The sequence below is a fragment of the Elephas maximus genome, chromosome 5 (genome assembly GCF_024166365.1).
Source record: "Elephas maximus indicus isolate mEleMax1 chromosome 5, mEleMax1 primary haplotype, whole genome shotgun sequence".
In the NCBI taxonomy this organism is placed as follows: Eukaryota; Metazoa; Chordata; class Mammalia; order Proboscidea; family Elephantidae; genus Elephas; species Elephas maximus.
This window is the reverse complement of record NC_064823.1, coordinates 75090239-75115572: the sequence shown is the minus strand read 5'-3', so window position 1 is coordinate 75115572 and position 25334 is coordinate 75090239. Positions and strand designations below refer to the sequence as shown.

Sequence of the window (25334 nt, the reverse complement as noted above, 5' to 3'; positions counted from 1 at the left end):
ATTTAAGTGAGTGAATTCCCCTAAACCCTGCACACCTGCTGCCTTAGGCTTATTAACAGTGAGCTGTTGTTGTTAGCTGCCATTGAGTCACACTGTACCCAACTCATGGAGACCCCACACACAGGAGAACAAAATGCTGCCAGGTTCTGTGCCATCCTCATGATCAGGTGAATATTAGACCATTGTAAAACATAGGGTTTTCATTGGTTGTTTTTTGGAAGATCACCAGGCCTTTCTTCCTAGTCTGTCTTAGTCTGGAAGCTCTGTTGAGATCTGTTTAGTACCACAGCAACACTCAAGCCTCCACTGACAGACAGGTGCTGGCTGCCAGTGCATGAGGTACATTGGCCAGAAATAGAACCCGGGTCTTCCTCACGGAAGATGAGAATTCTACCACTAAATCACCAATGCCCCCATTAAAAGTAAGTACTAACCCTCAAAGTGGACATGAGTAATTCAGAGTTCCCTTTCAAGGATTCAGCACCAAAAGCCACCAAGTATTTGGACTTCTTAATTCTTTACTCCTGTAAAGTGGACAAGGATTCAGATTTAATCAAATTCCAGTACCGGCACTCAATAGCGGTGAAAATACCAGAGAGTCACTTATCGTCCCTGCCCCCACCGGTAAGTTTTTCATCTGAAAAATTATTTCCAATTTTTCTTACCCCTTCCTAAATTCTAACAAAACTACTCATAACTTTATAGTAAAGTTCTTCTTGGAGCATTATGATTGGGACAATGGCAAAAAGCTTTTATACTATTCTTTGGAAATGTATCACTCACAGAATTTCTTTCAGGAGGTACAAAACATCAACATTTAGATAAGCCCTCCAACCAGGCACCAGAATAAAATACTAAAAATAGCCTGGAATTCAAATTAAATTTGGTAATTTAATTAGCCAAATCTGCTGCAAAAGACCTTTTTAAGAGAGAAAGTATTGATGCTGTCAAGGATTTCATTTTACTTGGATCCACAATCAGTGACATGGGAGCAGGAGTCAAGAAATCAAACGATGTATTGCATTTGGGCAAATCTGCAGCAAAAGACCTCTCTAAAGTGTTGAAAAGCAAAAACGCCACTTTGAGGACTAAGGTGCACCTGACCATGGTATTTTTAATTGCTTCACATGCATGCAAAAGCTGGACACGAACAAGGAAGACCAAAGAAGAATCAATGCCTTTGAATTATGCTGTTGGCAAAGAACACTGAATGTACCATGGACTACCCGAAGAACAAACAAATCTATCTTAAAAGAAGTACAGCCAGGATGCTCCTTAGAAGTGAAAATGGTGAGACTTTGTCTCATGTACTTTGGACATGTTCTCAAGAGGGACCAATCCCTGGAGAAGGACATCATGCTTGGTAAAGGGTCAGCAAAAGAGGAAGACCCTCAACGAGGTGGATTGAGGCTCAAGCATAACACTTATTGTGAGGATGGCAGGGTCTCGTTCTGTTGCACATAGGGTCGCTATGAATCGGAACTGACTCAATGGTACCTAACAACAACAATAATAGCTCATTATATATAAAAAATCAACTGTAAGAACAGAGTGTGCCACAGACTGTTTCCTGCTTTCTAATTAGCCCAAAGTGCTGTTGGCTAATCAGCTGATTTTGTTTTTCCTTTGTGCCACCTTGATAGCAACTGCTGAGCCTGCACTGTAACAACAACCAACTGCTAAGATTCCAATCACTCCAAGTAACTCCATTCCTTATTTATACACAATGGTCACACTTTTCTACCTTGCCATATACTCAGGACAGCAGTTTTTCCAATTCCTTAAGCCCTTCTCCCATCCTTAGTTGAACATTCTGTTTCTACTGGATCACCTGTGCTGGAAAAGGTCACCACATTCCACAGTCCTTTACTTCTATGAATTCTTGCCTCAAGAGAAATCCCTAGATGCCGGGTGTGGAAGCCTCTGAGAATTGCAGTGGCTCCCATCTGTGTAATTTTTTACTGCCTACACAAACGCCTTTTGGGATTCCTCAACAACTCAGTTTGGCAGGCACCCTCATCCTTTTCAGACTGCATAAGAAGCTGAGGTTCAGAAAAACTAAAATAAGTCACTTGGGGTTACACATCTAGTAAGAGACAGAAAGCGCAGGGTCTCAAACCCAGGTCTACAGATAGCAGGTTGAAATGGATTACAGCACGTCATGTTCTATTGCAAAAGGTCTTTTTTTGAACTTGAAATGTTTGACAATAAAATGAAAAGCCTGTCAGTCTGTCCCAAATTGCAGGACAGTAGAACAATTTATATGTTTTACATAAATCCTGGCTTCGAAGACGTATTCACATCATAAATTACTCTTATTAAAAAGCAACACTGTCAACAGCAGTACTTAAGCTACTGACCTTTGCAATCATAGCACAGTTCCATCTAGAAGGGATTTCAGAGATTTTAATATGCACTTTTAAAATATTTTAGTATCTTGAAACTTAGGATGCATCTAAATAATCAGTGTGATAAAAAAATACGTCATTGTTTAATTGAAAGCCTTTTTTTTTTGGCTATATATGAAATAAGAGAGCATCTTAAATTTGTTGGCATCTTAGAGTCGATGAGATACAGTAATACTTGTTTATATGCAGTTGATAGATTTTCAGTGAAAAATTTTAATGAGATAAATGACCAAAAGAAAGTCACAGGTCATAATATTCATCATCCATTGCTGGACAATCTCTAACAAGTGACTGAGTCTAGCCATTTTCTGGGAGGATCTGAAGCCTTGTGTAATACATGGACTTGATAAAACAAGGGGAAAGGCCAGTATTGTGAATGTTACAGAAAGCACTGTTTGTGAAGCACATTCTTAAATCTCTTAGGAGATAAACATAAAGCTCATTCCCTCTCAAGGATCTTGCCTCTCACTACCCAGATCACTGAGAGCTCCTGTTGGCTCAGTGTTCCTCAGATTTGATGCTCTTTAGTTCTACCTGCTTCAGTTCTGATATCAAGAAGTGAGAGTCCAGAAGACTAAATATTGGTTTGCTTCTTATTCAAGAACACAAACCCAATATCCAAGTACTAGAAATCAGGACCCAGAGAAGCCTTTATCCCTAGACACTATTAATACTAGGAATCATTTATGGGTGATTTCCCTAGGGGAAGATGAGCTAAGCGGGATGCTGCTCTGACCCACAGCTTCCATGTATTTTTTATCCCAATGCAGCTCTGATGCCTTCTCGCCTGCATCATGCCATCTTGCTTTCACCTTTAGCTCCCACAACTAACATTTTCTTTCTCTGGAGTCCTGCAAAGGTCCCTAGGTGGCACAAACAGTTTGTGTTCAAACTCATCCAGAGGTCCTGTGGAAGAAAGGCCTCGTGACCTGCTTCTCTCAAGATTACACCCAAGAAAACCCTATAGTGCAGTTGTATTGTGTAACACCTGGGTCACCATAAGTGGGAACTGACTTGATGGCAACGAGTGTGAGTTTTGGGTGTTTTTTGTGGGGTTTTTTTTTCGGGGGGGAGGGAAAAGTCCCACAAGCTGGTAATTTACTACTCTCTGCCTATTCCTCAAAACCAACTTCTCCACTGTCTGCCTTGATTTTGCCAGCCCAATACACCTATCTATGGGAACCTGCAAACAAAAAATGCTGTTCAGGACAAACTGATTCTTCCCCCAAATTAGACGCTGTGATAGAGCAGCAAGTTCAGCACTGGCACTAAGTTACTGCTAAGTTAACCTTCAAAGTAGTTACTTCTTTTGGCAGGAGAGACTTGTATGAGACACCTGAAAAGCTGCTCATCTATTTACATCACGACCAGTAAGTATAAGAAGGCAGAGACCAGGTGAAGCTCCTCAGGTGTAATTTAGCTTCCCATGTTTCATTTGTAAGCTAGTTCTTCACAACTCAGAGTAAGTTCTCTTAGGCAAGTGGTTTTTAACTTTTTCCAGATGACAAACCTTTCTCCATCACCCTGTGCCCAGAAAAACATACCAACAAGTTTGCATACACTTTCAGGGGGTTCACAGACCCCAGATTAAAAAGCCAATGTGCTCGACTGTACAGAACCTTGATCTTATTTATCTACTCTACCCTAAAGAAGAACCAAGTGGCTCTGAAAAGAACCCTGGTCTAACACAGTCAGGGTTGGCTCTTTCATGGAATACCTATGTTTTCAGGTACTACCAGTCTAACAGAGTTTAAAATCCAAAAATAATAATAATAATTCTAGTTTGGGTAGAGTATTAAAAGAGACATTTTTCTCCCCTAAACGAAGGCAGCAATTTGGAGTTGAAAGATAATGCAGAAACAATGGGAATCAGATCTTTTTTTTTTTTAATAAGCATACAGATTACAGATTTTGCTGGAAACCTGCCCCACAGGAAGAAAAGATACGCTCAACCCAGGTATACAAGATGAATGTTCTTTCTTAAAATTAATTCGATAAGCTGAAGAGTTGGTTGACAGACAAGATACCGTAGAGAGGCAGCTAATTCAGTCACAAAGATATATCATGTTCTTCCAAGGACTCAGAAAAAGTTCAGCCTGACATCGATCCAGAGGCAAGGAAGCAAGGTCTGAGTGATTGAAGGGATGACTGGATTTGAAAGGCATGCCTAATGGTTTCAAACCAACCAAAGCACCAAATGAAAAGCTGCCTTTTTCTGAACAGCAGACTGTGTTTGAATTAGCGGCTGCTTTGGCACAATGTTATTTATGATGAAGCAGGTGCACCAGGATAAGGTGGTTTCAGGTGACAATTCAAATTGGAAAAGCGGTTGAGGAGAAGATGGGTGTGGGAATGAAATCAAAAGCCATTCTTCAACACCTGGTAGAGGTGCTTTGTAAATCTCTACCAGAACGTCAAGTCAGCACTTCCTTTAAACTCAAGAGAATGAAAGAAAAAAGGTAGGAGTCAGAGAAAAAAAAAAACAACTTTTTTTTTTCCTCAATCCCTATTTCATCACAGTGCTTCAGTGAAATATTCAATAAATGCAACGCCTTTATGTTAATCATTACATTTTCATTCTCACTGAAATGCTGTGCAGGTAGCTCACTCAAAAAGAGAGAGAAAAACTAAAGTAGATGAAGGCCTACCTATCAAAGACGAACTTTGAAAGCATATTTGTTTTGCAGGGAGAGGTTTAATATCCTGGAATTACTGGCTCCCAATTCCCCTAGATTCCAAAAGAACTTTGTGCTTTGCTGAGATGCACATTCAAAGACATGATTCTTCCTTTTTTCACTTAACGTTCCAGAGATCTGAATCAGAAAATCTGCATATTCCACTTTACTCCAGCTGGTACCACGACTACTTTTAGCCTCCTTTTGACACTGTAGATCTGAGAATACAAGGATTGTCTACATTCTCATAGGGGTATCTAACTATGGATTTGAGTCATGAAAGGTTAGAGTCGAGTTTTTAACACTATCTAAAACCTGGCTTATTTTGAGCCTGAAAATGTCTAGAGGATTATCTTCTTATTTCTTTCCTTATCCAGGAGAAGTCCTAAAAGCAGAGATTTCTAAAAGCACCCCCGGAAACTGCAGAAATGCTACACCTCTGCTAACTCTCCTCAAAAGAAAACGTATTGTGTTGAGTGTGCAAACAATAATGTATAGACAACTCTGAATCAACTCACTTCTTTGGCATGTAAACAAAGTGTGAGCAAGTCTGAGATAAGTGCATTCTTTGGAACTGAGCCCCAAATGGTTACTAGATTCCACAGTCATGAAGAAAAATCAGAGTAATTTTGAGGATGGAAGATACTATTTTTCTCTAAAACTAGAATAAGGCAGTCATATGATTTTCTGATTTGGGCTACAGGCTTCCATACAAAAAGTGAACTTGCATTTTGCTTCGGTTGTTCTACTATGCTACTCTAAAAAATTCTGTACTAATACTTAATCGATGAAAGAAGTGGAATCCAAATCAAATAGCTACCATTCTTGGTTTCCCTGAAAAAACAAAAGCTAGAGTTTGTCATCTTTAATCCTGGAAAATCTTGTTAGCAATTTATTAAAACATAAAGCGACATTTTAGTACGTGAAATCCATTCCGTTTAACTCTAAACAGGCCTGGAGAGTCACTTAAACTGACACACAAGTGGTGGTGATTATTAATATAGATGGTAACACTGATTCAGGTCAAAAATAATTTGTGGCTTAACCATCTTGATAATTTTTTAGTACACTTTCAGGAGAAAAACAAAAGCAAAAAGCAATTAAAGAAAACTCTTCGTAAGTTTCATCAATAGAAAGAAACTTCACTCTCCTGTCTTCATTTCCATGTACCTAGAAAGTAGCTAAGGAGCCCTGGTGGAACAGTGGTTAAGAGTTATGGCTGCTAACCAAAAGGTCTGCAGTTCAAATCCACCAGCTGCTCCTTGGAAACCCTATGGGGAAGTTCTACTCTGTCCTACAGTACTGGGTTGGCTTTGGTTTGGTTTTTACAAAGTAGCTAAATACCCACCTACACACTACTTCACCCTTCATTCTCCCACCCAGGACAGAGCAGGACAGATACATGAAGGAAGAGCACAGCACTGAGCTAAAAAAAAAGGGACTCATAAATCACTGAGCTCAACTCCAGGCCATATTATATATATTGCAAGTACACAGAAAGGTTAAGTTGACTGATTAAGGTTTCCATCCTGCCAGAGCCCAAGCCTCCATATTCTCAAGGCAGAAATCTGCCCCCAGCACTAGGCTACAGCATCCATCATTTTAGGATAATAAAAGGCTACACAGGTCTAAAATTTTTAGGTTTAATTTAAAAAGCAAAAAAAAAAGGGGGGGGACAACTGTAGTTCTGGAAAAGTGAAGGGGGTGGGGGATCAACACTAACAACAAAAAGTCCATAAATCTTAAGCAGCATTTTCAGCTTTTAAGACCTCACAAAATATTAGAGTGGCTTTTCCATTTATTATTTGTGGCACCAGAGTCAATATTCTCAATTCCTGCTTCAGTGATTCCAAATTCTTCACCTAAGCAAAGGAGAGTATCTTCTTTCCCTCCTTCTCCTTTTCAAAAAGGGACCTTTATGGAGCCATTCAACGTTCCTCCAAAGCCCAATTCTTCCAGAAAGCCTTTTCAGGTTGAGAAAATGACCCTGTGGGCAGCACCTTACCTGGCATGGGTACTTCCCCAGCTTCTTGCCTTCAAATTTTTCCCCTCCCCAGATGGGTCTAATTTAACTGGTTTTATTTTGGTGTATTGTACTCTATTTGCCAGCAGTTAATTTTTAAATTGTAAAAATGAGATGTTGGTGGTAATACAATAAATATGTATTATAACAAATAGCAAATATTATGTTGAGAAATACTTAGTAGTATGTACCTAAAAATAGATTAGATGATAAACTGAGGAAAAAGAACAATAAATGTAAATATTTTCTGGTGATTTCTCCCCCCAGAAGACAGCATGATCCCCAGGTATCAGGTGTGGCAGCATCAGATAAAATATCTAGGGAAGCACATAAAATGGAGCAGGACTGAAAATGTACTGTGCAAGAAATTAATTCTAAGAATTTAACACTCTGTTAAACAACTAGAAAGTACCGGGCCAGTATGCTTAGGACTCAGAAATGTTGCCACGTTTAAAAAAACAAAGGATGGACCCGCTAGTAGTGAAGAATGCCAAGGAGAACCTTGCTAATCAGTGGCTGTTCTCATCTTTGCTAGCATATTTACCAGAAAGGCATAATACAGCACTACCTGAGAACCCTGATTTCGGTCAAAAATGCCCTGGACCCTCATTGGCTCAACTACCCCCCCCCCAAAAATTAAATTACCCATTAATTATAAGGTCTAATAAGCTGTCATTTTTTTTCTGTTATGAAAATCTCGACAGCCAAAGGTTTATGTTATTTTTATTTTTTTTAGAAAACAATTATTCATTTGTTGTAAACCTCATTTAGCCGGTAATTTTCCCCTTGAAACCAAGGATATACACTGGTTACTTGTTAACCTCCTAGTTTTTAGCACAGGCTTATGTGGTTAAATTAAGACACAGCCATCACATGCCACGCTCTTGCTACTGTTCTCAGGAGGGAAGACTAATTACTCCCATCATCTGAGTCTGACTGTACCAGACATCCAAGAGTGCAAAATCCCTACCCCTGGACTCTTCCTCTTTATGCACCCAGTTCAGAGCCCCTCCCTGGGTCACTAGAGACTTGTGGATCATCCAGAGCTAAATATAGCTCTACGCACACTAGCAGTTCCTGACGATCGCCACACGGTGCTGCTGACGGAGAGCTCCTTGGAGACGCGTACGACCCAGACACACACATACAACAAACCTTGTGCGCATATTCCTCTAACACACTGCATCCACCGAATTCATCTGCGAAGACAGTCACATCTACATTTGGAAGAGTTAAGTTGCTCCCCAGACCATCTCATCGTGGTATTTACCACACTTGGGTCACTCTCCGCACTGTCAGAGCAGTTAGCTGCGTTGCTGTCGCCCGAACTGATCCAGTACGGATGGGACAAGGTGGGAGGCAATACTCAAGTGGTAAATACACACGCACACACACACACCCCGGCGTGCACACACTAGTGCCCGTTTCGCCCCTTTTCTTTGAAACAGCACTGGATTCGCTCCCACCGCTCACCTAGAAAGAGCAGCCTGCCTCACACTGGCTGCTCGCGGGGTTTTCAGGTACTCCCAGTTCACATTATAACCGCCCGGCCAGGTGACTTGAGGCGGCTCACCGGAGCTCAGGCAAAAGCATGGCAACTCGGTGTTTTCTGAGTTCGCCAGGTGAACGAGAGGGATGAATAAACATTACCTCGTCAGTGGCGAGTCCATGACTTCTGTACCCCTGGCCCTTCCTAAGAGTCAGATCTTACATTATTGGCGCCGACACAAAAAATAAAGAGCTCCCCAAAACCCCCACACACACAACCTAGCCAAGAAGTAGAAGGCAACAACCTAGCAGTGCGCAGCAGGGAACGGGCGATGAAAAAAGGAGCGCGGCTGGAACTCAGACGAATCCTCAAAAAACGGCACCAAAATCGCCAAACAGCGGTCTGGCAGCAAGATCTGGGAGCGAGAGGCCAAGCCTGTTCCTGTCCGGTCCGGGCTCGGCGACGCACCTGTTGGGGCCGGGAGAGCCCAGCGGCAGCCCCAGGCGCCGGCGGCAGTCCGGCTCCCCCGATCCTGGGCTGTTGAAGGGCGCTCTGCCCCAGCGCTCGCTCGCCCCGGGCTCTACCGCCGCTTCGGGGCGCACCCGGCAGCCGGGGCGCACTCTGATAGCCCCGCTCCTTCCCCGCGCAGCGCAGCGCAGCGGAGGCGAGGCGCCCGGGACCGCGCTTCTCCAGCCGCCCGCGCTCATCACAGTCCCGCGTTCCGGCCGCCGAGCTCCGGCCGCTCCCGGGAGAAGAGCCCAGCCAGGGAGCAACCTACCAGCAGATCGACCCGGGTCCTCGGCCTCCCGGCTGTTTGCCGCGCGTCCACGAATGCGGCCAAAGGACTGCGAGCGAAAGCGGGCGGGAAGAAGGAAAAAAATAAAAAATAATCCACCTAACCAGTCCGGTCCCTTGTTTATACTGAAACTAAGGCTCTAGCCCCCGCGCACACCCCCTCGGTGCGAGTGCCCGCCTCCCGCCGCCAGCCCCGCCCCGCGCCGGCCCCTGAGGGCCAATCAGGACGCCGCTCTCCGCCCACCGGCCCGGAGTCGGGTGAGCAGGGGACTCCCGCCGCGCGCTCGCCCCCGTGCCTCCCACGCTGCGTAGGCGCGCGAGCCCAGCAGCCGTGTTTACCAGACCTGGGTTGGCTCGCTCTGAAGGCGTGCGTTTCCCCCTGAGAGTGCCTGCCCAGGGGTGCTTGTGCAGTCGTGTGTGTGTGTATTCACTTACCTGTGTACTACCTGTAAATACCGGCCCAACTCGTTATACACTATTAGCATAATTATGACTTAAAGTTTACTGTCCATGGAACTTTCAGAGGAGAGTTGAGAGGAACCACAAAACATTTACTCGGCAAATATTTATGGAGTGTCCGAGTGTCAGGCATTGTAGTAGGCTCTGGGGGACACACCCGTGAGTAAAAGCAGGTTGGTCCTTGCCGTTATGAAGCTTACAGTTTAGTTGGGGGACAGATGTTAAGCAAATAATCACACAAGCAAATGTGAAATTACGACTGTGATAAGTTCCACAAAGGAAGGGTGCCTAGCTGTGCTGTGAAATTCGACTCTGGAGGCAAAGCAGGTGGCTAGTTCTCAGGAAAGGCTGTGTTGTCATGGCGACCACTTAGTCACTGGATCATTGGATACTTGATAACTATTTTAGAAACAGGTTTTTTTTTAAAAAAAAAAACCCTCAGTACTTCACCTTGTACAAACAAAAGGAGGCTTGAGGGAAGAAATGATGGAAAAAATAACAACAAATAAGGGGAGACTCTCCTGCCAGCCGTGTGACCTTGAGTAAGCAAAGTAGTATTTCCGAGCCTCCATTTCCTCATATATAAAAACAATGCTATTCATACCTGTCCTATAGGACTATAATTAGAATATTGAGGGGGAGGACCCCTTTTAGTCTCTGCCCCATGATCCCACCCTTACTCCTTCTCGGGTTGGAAACAGTCTATTGAAGCTCATCTTTTCTTAGCAGATGCCTCCCCTCAGTTTCTTTTTTTGTGTTTCCTCTCACTTCTCTTTATCATGCTCCCCTGACTCAGTAATTCACTCCTATCTGGGACTTGGGCTTAACCGTGGCTTCTCTGCGGGTTAAAAGAGAAACCGTGTAACCAAAAGAGCTTGGAGGGAGCCAGCCATGCAGAGTAAAGCACAGAGGCTTGGACTGCCCAACCCAGCTGTTGTGGTTGGGGTGGCTGTTTTTTTTTTTTTTAAGCTCATTTTTCCATCCTGGTTCTGTAACAAAAAAGCTGTATAACTTTGGCTTGTCAGTTACACTCAAGGTTCTTGGTTCTGTAGCAATAAATTGAAAGGTTGAACTGAATTAGGATTTTTTAATGGAAAAGTCTGGTATAGCTTTTGTATCTTCTGGGTACACCCACTCGCCCAGATTTTACCCAGTTTAACTTTCTGAAAGTTTTTTTTTTTCTCTAAACAAAAGATGTTTATATTAGTTTCTCAAAATATAAACTAGATACCATCACAATATTGATTCTATCTTTTTCCAAACTACACTCCTGCTCCACATTCTCATGGCCAGTTCCAGCTCTCTATATGAGAGGTAATAAGACAGCTCCAGAGACAGGCAGCGCAAACCTTAATCCTTTCTCTACCACTTAGACAGCTACTGTTATGGATTGAATTGTGTCCTCCAAAATGAAAAGTGGAGGCCCTAACCCTTAGATCTGTAAATATGACCCTGTTTGGGAATACAGGATTTCTTTTGCTATGTTAATAAAGTCATAGAATAGGCTGGGTCCTAAATCTAATTACTAAGTGGTGTCTTATGGAAAGAGCAAAGTAGACACAGACACCAGGTGAGGACCTCTATACACGAAAAGAATGCCAAGGATCAGCAGCAAACACCAGAAACTAGGAGAGAGGCCCACAGAAAGAACTGACATGGCCAAGACCCTGATTTGGACTTAACTTCTTTCCAGAACTGTGAGAAAATATATTTCTGTTCTTTAAAGTCACCCACTTGTGTTTTTTTGTTATCAAACCTTAAGCACTAAACGACCCTGGGCTCCAGTTTGCTCATCTGAAAAACAGCAATCATGTTTAATAAAAGTAGCTTCTTTATGGATGTTGAGAAGAAAAAAAGCAATGATATATGTAAAGGATCTGGGACATCACCCTGCCAGGAGCCTTCCCCGACCTCCCTATTTACTGCCATCACTACCAGTCTGCATCACCTTTTCCTATTTTGTTGTTGTTGTTGTTTTTCGTAGGACTTGTCAGCATCGAACATACTGTTCATTTAACTTACTATTGCCTGTCGCCCCTCAGTAGACTATAAGCTCCACAAGAGTAGGGTTTGTTGTTTTTGTGTTCCTTTCCTGCTGTATTCCCAATATCTAGACAGTATCTGACACATAATAGACACTCAATAAATATAGGTTTCCTGAATGATGCCTGCAACATAGTAAGCCCTCAAAAAATGATAGCCGTTATTATTATATATCAATTATTTTCTATCATGACCATGTATTCTTTCCCTTCTCTGTTTCTCATAGTTTCTTCCTGGTCTTTTGACTACACTGACACAACGCCTGTACATGTACCTACTGGTAAACTCATTGATACCAGTCAAATTGATACAAGTAAAGTCCTGCTTCGTAGTGCCTTGGAAACCCTGGTGGCATAGTGGTTAAGTGCTATGGCTACTAACCAAAGGGTCAGCAGTTTGAATCTGCCAGGAGCTCCTTGGGAACTCTGTGGGGCAGTTCTACCCTGTCCTATAGGGTCACTATGAATCACAATCGACTCAACGGCACTGGGTTTGGCTTGGTTTGTTTTTAGTAGCACCTCACCCCAGCAATAAAAATAGCCACCTGTATTGAGTCTCTGCTATGTGTCAGACTCTGTGCTAAGTTTTGTTGTTTTTTCTTTTTGGTTTCTCTTGGGTCTCAGGTGTATAAAATTAGAGCAATCACTATGACCAATCCGTGTTCAACCTTCTGTCTTTTAGACCTTTTCATTTCCCATCTAAAATCCCAGTTTTCACCATCCCAAAGACACTTATTCTCTCATACTGTTTGTGTGAGTCTGTGGAGCTACCTTCCATGAACAATGATGGTATTGTTTTATGGGTATACTACACGAGTGTATTTATCTGAACGTTATTGTGCAATCCATCTCGTTCTGTTTCTCACCACTTTCCTTCCAGTTTATGCTTTTAATCATCTCTCCATGTTGATATATGTTGACATTGTTCATCCCTTTTATCCACAGTACAGTGTTTCAGTGTATTTGTGTTAAGTCCTTTCCTTACATTAGCTTTAATCCTCACCAGTCCCTAAGAGATAGGTACTATTATCTCCATTTCAGAGACAAAGGAATAAGGCTCAGGAAGGTAAATAACTTGCCAAGACCACACAGGTGGGGGAGCCATGGGTTAAATCCATATGCCTCTGATTCCAATGCACTTGTCCTCTCACTCTGTAAAATGGATTTAATTCCTTACTGTAAGATTTATGAAATAATGTTTGTAAAGAGCCTCCACCATTAATTTAATTAATTTTACATGTTTAAGGTATTGCTGTTAAAGCTAATAAATATATGTATTTAAATTAAACTAGAGACCAGTTGCTTCATTGCAAAGCAATCTTTATTATTCGTCTCGTAGACATGAGTTTAATGTTATGATTTATAGTTTATGGCTTTCTTAAAACACTTGAACTTTAAATAAAAATCTCACGAAGCATAGCTGTCTTCAAATATTTAAAGAATTGTCATGTGAAAGAAGAATGTGGTGCCATAACACAGGAGATAGGACCTAAGAGGGAAAGATTTAGGGACTGGATCACAGCTTCAGTGTAAGAAGAACTTTAAAGCTGTCAAGAGTGGAATGGAGAGCCTTTTTCACCATTGAATTTCCTTTCCTTGTACCTCAAAAGGCCTAGTGAAATGGCCAAGTAACTCTCATAAATACTTCCACATTTTCTCTTTCATTTATTTTCTCAGTGTCCCTCTGGAATATGGAGATGAAAAGCCCAAGAATTCTTATCCCCAGTTTATAAATGGAAGAAAACAAAAGCGTAGGTCATACTATTTATCAACAGTCAATTAAGACCACAGCCTAGTCCTTCACACTTTCAAACCCAAGGAAGACAAACATGCTTTTGATAAATAGGATGCACATTGCCTCTCTTGTGTGTTGACAAAAGATTAGGAGCCTTTTATAAAATAAAAACATGAAGAATGATCAGATGCAATTTTGAGAAAATCATTTGACAGTTTCTAAGCAGGGTATGTTAATATGACTTTGTAGCTGGTTAACTTGTCCTAGAATAGCTCTGAATTAGTCACAGCTTCTCTGGAATACACAAACTCATTTTTTTTTTTTTACTCTAGTGTAATTTGAACAGATAAGAAAAAAACAAAACTGTAACGCCGAGATCACCGTATAGATACCAAGCTACTTATTTTATGTTAAAGAAAAAAAGTAATTGCTATTTTTCAGAGAACAGCTTTAAAGATAAAAGAATGTAGCTATTCCCCTCTCTGACCCCTCTCCCCCACCACCACCTTCATACTTTCACCAAGGAGAAGGAAATGCTGTAGCGGTATGAGTAAGTCAGAGGCCCCCGGGTGGTGCAAAAGCTTTGCTCTTAACCTAAAGGTTGGCAGTCTGAACTCACCCAGTGGCACCACACAAGAAAGGCCTGGCAATCTGATCTGCTTCCGTAAAGATTACAGCCAGGAGAATCCTATGAAGCAGTTCTACTCTGTAACACATGGAGTGACCATGAGTCAGAATTGAATCAATGGCAACACATTTGGGTTTTTTTGTATGACTAAGTCAAGATGTAGGAGTTTTGGTGGTACAATGGTTAAGTGCTTGGCTGCTAACCAAAAGGTTGGCAATTTGAACCCACTCAGTGGCTCCAAGGGAGATAGACCTGGCGATCTGCTTCTGTAAAGATTATAGCCTAGAAAGCCCTAAAGCACAGTTCTACTCTGTTACATAGGATCGCTGAGTTGGAATCGACTCAAACAACACCCAACAACACAACAAGAAGTCAAGATGAAGATATTGGGAACCACAGGACTCAGGTTCGGTCTTTCTATACCCAGGTTCTATTTCTTGAGATACTCTCTCCCACATGGCTACAATAGTAAGACAAGTTACTGGGCCAATGTCTTGGACAGGCAAATCAGACCAGGCCACCCATCTCCAGACCTTAGAGAAAATCCCTTATCTTTCCCTTGCTTTTCTGTGTACTTTTCCTTGACTTCCCTTTCCTCATCACCTGAGGGCCTAGAACAAGGGAGAAGGAGGCTAATTGGCAGGCTTTGGTTCCACGTCCTCTTCCTGCTTCTAGCCTACATAAAAGAAATTCTGTCCCTGGTCAGACCTGCCTTACTAGGGGGCTGCGTTGGGATTTCATAGCAATAAAGAATATGCGTGTGTTTGGCATGACCTCTGTAACACATTTCTCTGAAACATGATGGGAAACACGACCAAGGCAGGACAAGAAGATCTGGGTATTCAAGATCATGAGTCCCTGTCCGATGCGATCAATCTCTTCATGACTATAAAATGAAGTGTGCCACTTAGAAGGAATTTCTGTAATGAAATAAACGACTGGGTCAGCCTCAGAATGGTCATCTCAATAATAATTCCCAACGTTCATTATAGTTTACAATGTTCTTTCTTACCCATTATCTCTTTTAGAGAGAACTTTGAGTCTGTGAGAGTCATTCAGCTCTGACAAAGATCATTACAGAAGTCATATATTTTCCCTTTCCGGAATCCCTAAACACGTTATAGATAGCCACCCATTTAAACTTGCTAAGAAGATACTGCTAAATAGGAGAGAACTAACAAGAAAAGATAACTTCAGGAAGTCTCTTCCACTTTTCCATGTAATTCTTAATCATTGTCACTTATCTCCCAGACAGCTAAAATTGTACAAAAGAATGGAACAACTGCATGGGAAATTCCACAACAGATATAGTAGGTTTTCAAAATTCCCTAAGGGAAAAAAAAAGTATTATACAGAAAAAAGTTGCTATATTTTCATTTAGACAGGAACTCTTGAAAGGCAAATTTATTATTTTTCCTTTCATAAGAATATTATTTCACTCATTTACCAATTTTTTATTCTTACAAAGTAATGATTTGAAATATCTTCATTAGGGATACTGATGTTGAGAAATAATAATATTTGGCCTGATCACAAGGTCAAAGACAGTCTCATCAATGATAATTTAATGCACATATGTGTGTGTCCATTGCCATCGAGTCAATGGCAGAGTAGAATAGAACTGCCCTGTAGGGTTTCCAAGGCTGTAATCTTTATGGGAGCAGACTGCCACATCTTTCTCCTGCCATATAACGCATAGTAACCCAGTAATCTGATTTTTCTGCACTGACAAGGGATTATTTAATGACCTTAAACATGCATCATTTGATCAGATGTTATCACTGTTTTGAGTAGAAATTCAATTATGTTTAACATGATTTTATTTGGATAAATATCCTTCATCTTATAACTTCTTTACAGTGAATACCAAAAAAAAAAAACCCAAGCCCATTGCTGTCGAGTCGATTCCAACTCATAGTGACCCTATAGGACAGAGTAGAATTGCCCCATAGAGTATCCAAGGAGCACCTGGTAGACTTTAACTGCTGTCCTTTTGGCTAGCAGCCATAGCTCTTTACCTCTACACCACCAGGGTTTCCTTTGAGTGAATAGGAAATATAAAATATATTATCTATTTCTAATTTCTCTAGTAGTTTTGTCTGGTTTCTTCTGAATGAGTCAATCTTATAATGAATTAATCAAAGGTTTTTCTATTTTGAATTCTTATAGCATTTAATGTTAAGTCTGGTTATTTTGCTAGGGAATCCTCCATTGTCAATCATGCTAACAATCAGAAGAGTTTGTTATCCTCAATTTTGACTAATTACCAACCTATGTCTTAGAACATTGAATGGAAATGGAGAAGGGAAAAAGTGAATGATATAATAAAAATTTTATAGCTGGGACAAATATCAATAATCATCTTTTTATATCTTTCCTTACCCCCACATCATCATCAAGGCATTTTCTGAATTGAGGAAATTGAGTCCCAGAAGCAAAATAACAGCAAAGTTACACCAGTCAAAGAGTGCTGGTGAAATGCCTGGTACTGAATATACATGATTTTACTTCCTAATTATTCTCACAGGAGTGAAATCCATGGAGCTACAGTGACATTGGAGTCCCTGGGTGGTGCAAACAGTTATCACACTCAGCTACTAACCAAAAGATTTTGAGGTTTGAGTCTACCCAGGGGCACCTTGGAAGAAAGTCCTAGTGATTTAATTCTGAAAAATCAGCCACTGAAAACCCTATGGAGCACAGTTCTACTCTGACACACAAGAGGTTGCCATGAGTTAGAGTCACCTTGATGGCAAATGGATTACTTTGGTATTATAGAAGGATAATTTGTTTTCAAATATAAATAATACATAGTCTCCATTAAATAACTCTTGATAAAATGATAGAGAATTCTCTAGATGTTGTTAATGGCTTGTGTTATTGTCTGGCATCAAGTTGATACTGACTCATGTTGTTGTTGTGACCCTATATGACAGAGTAGAATTGCCCCATAAGGGATCCTAGGTTGTAAATCTTCATAGGAGCAGATTGCTAGTTCTTTTTTCCCATGGAGCTACAGGTAGGTTTGAACTGCTGACCTTTCAGCTAGCGGCCAATTGCTTAGCCATTGCGTCTGCAGGAATACTAATGCCTTTTATTAGAATTCTCAGAATGTTGCTAATACCATTTATTATCTTATTTAATATCCAAGGTATTAAATTAGTAAATTCTTTGGTTACTTGGTCATTAAAATCACCATGGACTAGACCATTAGTCAGGTTTCTTAAAGTATATTCAAGAAATTATTTTGATCAAAAATAATTTTAGAATCTACAATTATCAATGCAATTGAGTGGCCAAGAACTAAGGGGAAATGGAGATCGAATATTGAGATGTCTCCCGCATCACTGGACTGGCCCATTTCCTTCAGGTCTGTGGCAAGACTCTAGGTGCATGTTTGGAGATGTTTGCAGAAGGAGTTGGGGTGGAAGAACACAGCTGTTGCTCATAGAGGTGGAGTTTGGGAAGAGTGGGAATGGTTGGAAGAGAAGGGGAGGGGAGGGGAGGGGAGGGGAGGGGAGGGGAGGGGAGGGGAGGGGAGGGGAGGGGAGGGGAGGGGAGGGGAGGGGAGGGGAGGGGAAGGAATGTTCTGGCTTAGACTGCTGCTCAATCATTTTAAGGAGATTCTCTCCTAAGAAAGAGTATATAAGGAAATAGGTCTAAGATAGAATAGACACTTATTCACAGAGGTGTACATTTAACACCTCTCACAGCAGGAAATCCACAGCAAAGGATAAAATAAAATGTCTCAGCCTGGATAAAGTTCCCCTGATAAATAAAACATTTCTCTTAAGTTTTGGTTTCTTTCTTTCTTTCTTTTTTAAGAACTCACAACTAACTTTTTTTAAATGCCCTGCCTTCCTAAGCTTAGAAAGTCAAACACCAGCTGTTATGAAAGGCAATCATGAACCCGAACTTTCTGACTTCCAAAATACTGACAGCAAGCTGTATTTTTGTTCAAAATAGTTGAACTAGGACATCCTGTTTTGAAAACATCTCTTAATAGATGCAATTTTGGTTAGTCCCATCTCTGCTCTTGGATTAAGGCTAATGACAGAACATATTGTTATTTTTCTATTCAAAACACACAACACAATAAGAATAAATGTGAACGTTCATCTGTGTTTTTTCATCTGGTGAGAAAAACACATATATACAGCCAGAACCAACTCTTTAAGGTATATCACAATTGACATAAACTTGAAGAACATCTCATCTGACAAGTATGGTGTCTATAACGTTTCAAACCTTTCATAGAAGTTCTTCTGTTTTGCATTTTTTTTTAATCTGCAATTTACATAATGGTGAAAAATGTTCACACCAAATCTCAAAGTAATCAGTCAACACTTTAAGGGAGAGGGAGTGTTTAAACCTGTTAAACAGGAGTTCTTTTAGGGAGAAATAACCAGTATATTAAAGTAAGTCATATGTAAAAATGCTAGTAGAACCTGTTCCAGAGCACACAATAGGAGGGAGGAAATGCAAAACAGGACAGCCAGTGGAGAGTGAACAATGGAAGGGACTCATTTTCTCACCAGTAGGGCAAGCACAGTTGGCCAATATTTCAAAGGGACTCCAGTCAGTGCAGCAACAAATAAAGAGGATGCTGTAAAACTTGCTTCTTCATTTGAGAAGTTAACATCTCAGATGCTTAGTTTCCTCAGCTGTAAAATGAAGAAACTGGACTACATGATTTCAGAGGTGTTTTAGTTATCCAGTGCTGCTATAACAAAAGTAACACAAATGGATGGTTTCAACAAACAGAAGTTTATAGTTTCACAGTCTCAGGCTACAAGTCCAGATTCAGGGCATTAGCTCCAGGGGAAATCTTTCTTTCTCTGTAGGCTCTGGAGGAAGGTCCCTGCCATCAATTTCCCCTGGACTAGGAGCTTCTCTGCTCAGGAACCTGGGGTCCAAATGACGTGCTCTGCTCTCGGTGCTGCTTTCTTGGTGGTATAAAGTCCCCGTGACTCTCTGCTCACTTCTCTGTTCTATATCTCAAAGAAGATTGACTTAAAACACAATCTAATCTTATAGATTGAGTCCTGGTTCATTAACATCATAGAGGTAGGATTTACAACACATAGGAAAATCACATCAGATGACAAAATGGTGGACAATTACACAATACTGGGAATCATGGCCTAGCCAAACTGATATACGTATTTTTAGGGGACACAATTCAATCCATGACAAGAGGTGTCTTCTAGCTGTCAAATGCTACCTCATATTAATGCGTTTTTTTTTAAAATAATTTTTATTGAGCTTTAAGTGAACGTTTACAAATCAAGTCAGTCTGTTACATATAAGCTTATATACACCTTACTCCATACTCCCACTTACTCTCCCCCTAATGAGTCAGCCCTTCCAGTCTCTCCTTTCGTGACAATTTTGCCAGTTTCTAACCCTCTCTACCGTCCTACCTCCCCTCCAGACAGGAGATGCCAACAGTCTCAATTGTCCACCTCATACAAGTAGCTCACTCTTCATCAGCATCTCTCTCCTACCCAATGTCCAGTCCCTTCCATGTCTGATGAGTTGTCTTTGGGAATGGTTCCTGTCCTGGGCCAACAGAAGGTTTGGGGACCATGACCGACGGGATTCCTCTAGTCTCAGTCAGACCATTAAATTAAGGTGGTTTTTAACTGTTGGCTTTTAGACTGATTCTATCTGAATAGCTCAGCACCTGGGAGACTTGAGGAGACCTAGAAGTTATAGACTTGACTCAAACTCCACTGAGTTTGGTAATCACTGGCTTATCTTTTCTTCAAAGCCCAATTTCTGTAATATTATGATGATTGTTATGATCCTTGAAAGATTCCCAGGAGGACCACTTTCACTATTCCCTCAATCTCTGGGCCTATGTTAGAGACACGGAGTCTCTGAGTGATGCAAAGGGTTAACACACTGGCTGCTGACAGAAAGGCTGGAGGTTAGACTCCACCCAGAGGCACCTCAGAAGAAAGGTCTGGTAATCTACTTCTTAAAAAAGCAGACACTGAAAACCCTATGGAGCACAGTTCTACTCTGACACAAATGGGGTCATCACAAGTCCAACTGACTCCATGGCAACTGGTTTGTATTAGAGACAGTGCCTATAACTAATGGTAGCACGGTATAGGCTTGAGATTAACTTAGCTGATGGAACATCTGTTTCAGGGAATAATTTTTCATCCAACAGATACACATTCCACCCTCATTTGCCAGAAACTATCCCAGTTAGTTTTAGACCTAAAAGGCCTATGTCTCAGACAACATCTCAGTTCCTAGCAAAATGAGACGGCTGGTCACCCTAATACCCCAGATGCTTGCTTAGAACCTTCTATGGGCCAGGCACTCGAAAAAGCATGGGAAATCACGGCCTGGTGATCTACTCCCACAAAATCGTCATTGAAAACCCTAGGATGGTACCTGGCTACCATCACTGAACATTTTGATCAAAGATTCTATATAAGAATCCTGAGCACAAGGGTGAAAATGTAGAATAAAATTTCAAATTCCCATGGAATCTAGGATTTCTGGAGCCATAGGGGCTAGATAACCCCCTGAAACTATTGCCATAAGATAATCTTTAAATGTTAAACCAAAAATATCCCCTGAAGTCTTCTTAAAACCAAACAATACTTTAACTAGGAATGAATATCTGCATTGAGCATTACACTCTTCTAATATCTATATGTATGGGATCTATATGTATGAGTATGGGATCTATATGTATGAGTTGGAATCGACTCGATGGCAGTGAGGTTTAGTGGGTATGTATGGGATCAAATTGACAACAGCAGCTTGAAAGATTAGCTAAGAACATTAAGGGGTAGTGAGTTTATGTTAATGAGGGAAATCAACTCAGAAAAGGGAGGGCAAGAATGAATGTACAACGCAAAGAATATGATCAATATCACTGAATTGTACGTGTAAAACTTGAATTGATCTATGTTTTGCTGTGCATATTCTCAACAACAGCAAGAATAAAATAAATTGTTTTAAAAAAAAAAATCCTGTGAAGCACAGTTCTAGTCTGACACACCTGGAGTTACCATGAGTCTGAATCAATGGGAACTGCTTTCTTTTTTTTTTTTAAGTGATATTATAACACCTAGCAAAGCCTTAATAAATGAATTGTAATGAGTATCTGACTATATATTGCTAACAAGCACATTTTTTTTGAAAACTTATTTAGTTCCCCTGTTGAAGGTTTTAGGGATCCAATGCCATGGTCACGACGCCAAGCCAAAAGTTAACAGACATGATTGAAGAATCTAGCCCTGGCCATCACTTTGAACATCAGAAGCTTTGTATAGTCAGGAGTTATCTGTGGCCATTGAAATAAAACTTAAGGAAAGGTTGTGGTAGAAGTTGTAGGTGATTAACATTTAGAGAACGCTAAGTGCATTCTATAGATACATGTTTATTCATTACTCATAACAGATCTAAGGGTACAGTACGGATTACACCTCAACATAAAAAAAAAAAAGAAATCCTCACAACTGGACCAATAAGCAACTTCATAATTAATGTAGACAATATGGATTTCATTTTATTTGGATTCACAATCAATGCTCATGGAAGCAGTAGTCAAGAAATCAAATGATGTATTGCATTGGGCAAATTGGCTGCAAGAGATCTCCTTTAAAGTGTTAATAAGCAAAGATGTCACCTTGAGGACTAAGGTGCACCTAACCCAAGCCATGGAGTTTTCAATAGCCTCATATGCATGTGAAAACTGGACAATGAATAAGGAATACCGAAGAAGAACTGACGCCTTTGATTGAGGTGCTGGCAAAGAATATTGAATACACACCATGGACTGCTGAAAGAACAAACAAATCTGTCTTGGAAGAAGTACAACCAGAACGCTCCTTAGAAGCAAAGATGACAAGATTGCGTCTCACATACTCTGGACATGTCAGGAGGGATCAGTCCCTGGAGAAGGACATCATGCTTGGTAAAGTAGAGGGTCAGAGAAAAAGAAGGAGGCCCTCAATGAGACAGACTGACACAGTGGCTGCAACAATGGGCTTAACCATAGCAACGATTATGAGGATGGTACAGGACTGGGTAGTGTTTCGTTCTGTTGTGCATAGGGTCGCTATGAGTCAGAACTGACTCGCCAGCACCTAACAACAACAACGAATATGATGAGGAGAACACAGTCTAGCAGGGGAATCAGACACATAAATGATTAGATGGATTTGCATTGTAATAAGTGCTGTAACTGAAGTAAATCCAAAGCTTACGTGCTGTCCGTTACCACATAGGCGGTTATGTTTCAGCTTGGACCTTGGGGCAATGCCGCGTAATGATCGAGATCACTGACAATGGAAACAGGAAAAACTTGGTTCAAACCCTGACTGACCATTTATTGGCAGTGTGAATTTGAACAAGTGTTTAATTATTCCAAGCTTCAGTTTTCTCCTTTGCGAAATTAAAATAGTAATGCTTACTTAAAAATGAAGTTAAACCATGTATATAAAGTCATTAGCACAATATCTGGAGCACACTAAGCACTCAATTCATGGTAATTGATTAATTAATATAATTACCATCACTGTTCAACCTGTCTCTTTCATCCTTAATACCTTGCCCTCTTCTGAACCCCTTAAAACACTGTGACTGTATTTGTTTACCTACACGTGTTTTCATTTTGTTGTTGTTGAACAACTTGGAAGTGGCAGACATTCCTCAGATTCTTTAGCATGCATCTCCTAAAAATAAGGACGTTCTTCTACATACTCAATAACACTGTTACTACCTATGAAAATTCAACAATATTCCCAAATATTATCTCACTTCTTGTACATATTTAAATGTCCTATATTATCCCCCAAAATTGGTCCTAAGGATTTTCTGAATCAGTGTGGAATAAATCCATGTGTTATTTGGTTGTGGTTTCTTTTTTTTTTTTAATCCCTCCACCTTACCCCCAACCCTTTTCTGCTTTTCTTGACATTATAATTTCTAAGAAACCAGGTCATTTGTCTTAGAGAAAATACCACTTTTATGGATTTCTCTGATTTTTTTTCTCCTCAAGGTTCCATTTAACTTATTCCTCTATCCTATCTCTATGCCTATTCTATCTATAAATTGGAATTTAGGTCTTAAGGCTTCATGACTTTAAAGTTAAAGATTTTGGTAAGAACAACTTCAAAGTTGATGTTATGTAGTTCATATGACATCATATCAACGTTTCCACTACCACTTCCTCTTCAAAGTATTTTGTGGTTTCGTAGCCATCTCTGAGGTATAGGCGAGATGAATGGATTTCAATCCTCGCTTCACTTGAATCACAGGGGGAGTTTTAAAGACTATGTGTTCCCAAGTTGCAGTGGTAGAGATTTTGACTTAATTGGTCTTGACTGGGGCCCAGGCATTGGTATTTTGTAAAAGCTCCTCCAGGGTGATTCTCACCACAGAAAAGTCAGTGGTTTAGAACACAGGCTTTAAGAAGGCAAGAGACACATAATTCTTATTTACTACTACGTATTTTCAGTGTTGGGCAGAATGCCTGACACATAATTGCTGCTCAATAATAAACGCTGAATTAATTGTTATTATTAACTAAATAACATTCAGAGTATAGGCAACCTCATTTTCCTTTCCTATTCTTTTCCTTTTTTACTAAATGGTGTATTATGAAGCCAAGAGGTTAATTTTATAGCATGCTTACAGAAATCAGAACATACCGCTATTGTCCAAATTTCTGAAAACCATATATATATTGAAAAAGAACCTTATTCAAACTTCCTCTTAGAGGAGAAAAGAGAGCAATCATTTAGCTACAGGGTTAGATTAGATCATTTAGCTATAGTGCAGACAAGGATCAGATCTCTCTCTCTCTTTTTTTTTTCCTTACAGTTCTTATTGAATGACTGGTGAAATGATTGCAGAATTACTGAGGGAAAAAAAAAAAAAAAAGACGGGGGTTCGTCTTAGCTGTAATTTTTGTTTCTTAAAAACATATTGAACACATTTCAACCACGCGGAGGACTGCTATAAAAAGAGAAGGACTTTGGACATAGTTATGCTTCTATTTGTTCACATTCATCTTTGGCCAAATTTTTTAAAAACAGATTACAGAGATATATGATTCGATGGCACTGGGTTTATGATTCATTAGTGCTTGACAAATTAGCCACCTGTAGCTTCAAAGGAGATAAGAATGGCTATCTTCTCCCCAGAAGGAAGCCTACTCCATCACAACCCGGAGCCCTAGTGGCGCGGTGGTTAAGAGCTCGGCTGTTAACCAAAAGGCTGGCAGTTCGAATTGGAAGTCTGCTCATTGGAAACCCTATGGCACAGTTCTGCTGTGTCCTATAGTGTATCCATGAGACAGCAATGAGTTTTTGGACCCCACCACAAACTTAAGAAATGGCAAATGCGTTGTTGTTGGGTGCCATGGAGTCAGTTTTGACTCATAGCAACCCCATGTGACACAGTAGAACTGCCTCTTTTTTTTTTTTTTTTTTTACTGTAATCCGCACAGAAGCTGATCCCCAGGTCTTCCTACTGCTGAGCCTCTGGGTGGGTTCAAACTGCCAACCTCTTGGTTAGCTGCCATGAACTTAATTATTGTGCCAGGTGAAAGTCAACAACAACCTACTAGAAAACCAGTAAAGGATATGAAGACACAGCTCAAATCAGAAAAGAAACTACAAATGGATCTTAAACAGATGAAAAATGCTCACCTTCACTCATAGTAACAAAAATGTAAATTAAAACTATACTGAGATATCTTTTTCTTTAACTTATAAGATTGGCAAAATCCACTGTATTAGGAAGGACTTGAGAAGACAGGCACTTTCATACTTTGTTGGTGAGACTATTACTGAGTGTAACCTCTCAGGAAGGCAATTTGGCAGGATATAATAAAATTACAAATCTGCACGCACCCTTTGATCAAGCAGTATCACTTAGGGAAAATTATCTTACAGATACACTCTACCCTTTATGTGAAATAATACACAGAGTTACTCATTTCCTCATAGAATAAAAAAAAAAAAAAGACTAGAATCAACTAAATGCCTGTCATTAAGGAACTGGTTAAATGAATTATGATACAGTGACAGAATCAAATATTAGG

At 40.5% G+C, this 25334-nt stretch overlaps 1 protein-coding gene across 2 annotated transcripts in view; it reads right to left on the bottom strand.

Annotated features, from left to right (window-relative positions):
* The window catches only part of RASGEF1B (RasGEF domain family member 1B), a 43454-nt gene extending 33939 nt beyond the window's left edge, over positions 1–9515 (bottom strand). The window contains exons 1-2 of one of the 2 annotated variants that reach the window (XM_049885912.1): positions 9374–9515; positions 435–524 (exon numbers count right to left, since the gene is read on the bottom strand). In XM_049885912.1, the coding sequence (XP_049741869.1) occupies positions 435–449 (15 nt within the window). In that variant the 5' untranslated portion in view covers positions 450–524; positions 9374–9515. The remainder of the gene's footprint in view (positions 1–434; positions 525–9373) is intronic. The other variant, XM_049885913.1, reaches the window with a different exon arrangement.
* Positions 9516–25334: the final 15819 nt, after the last annotated feature.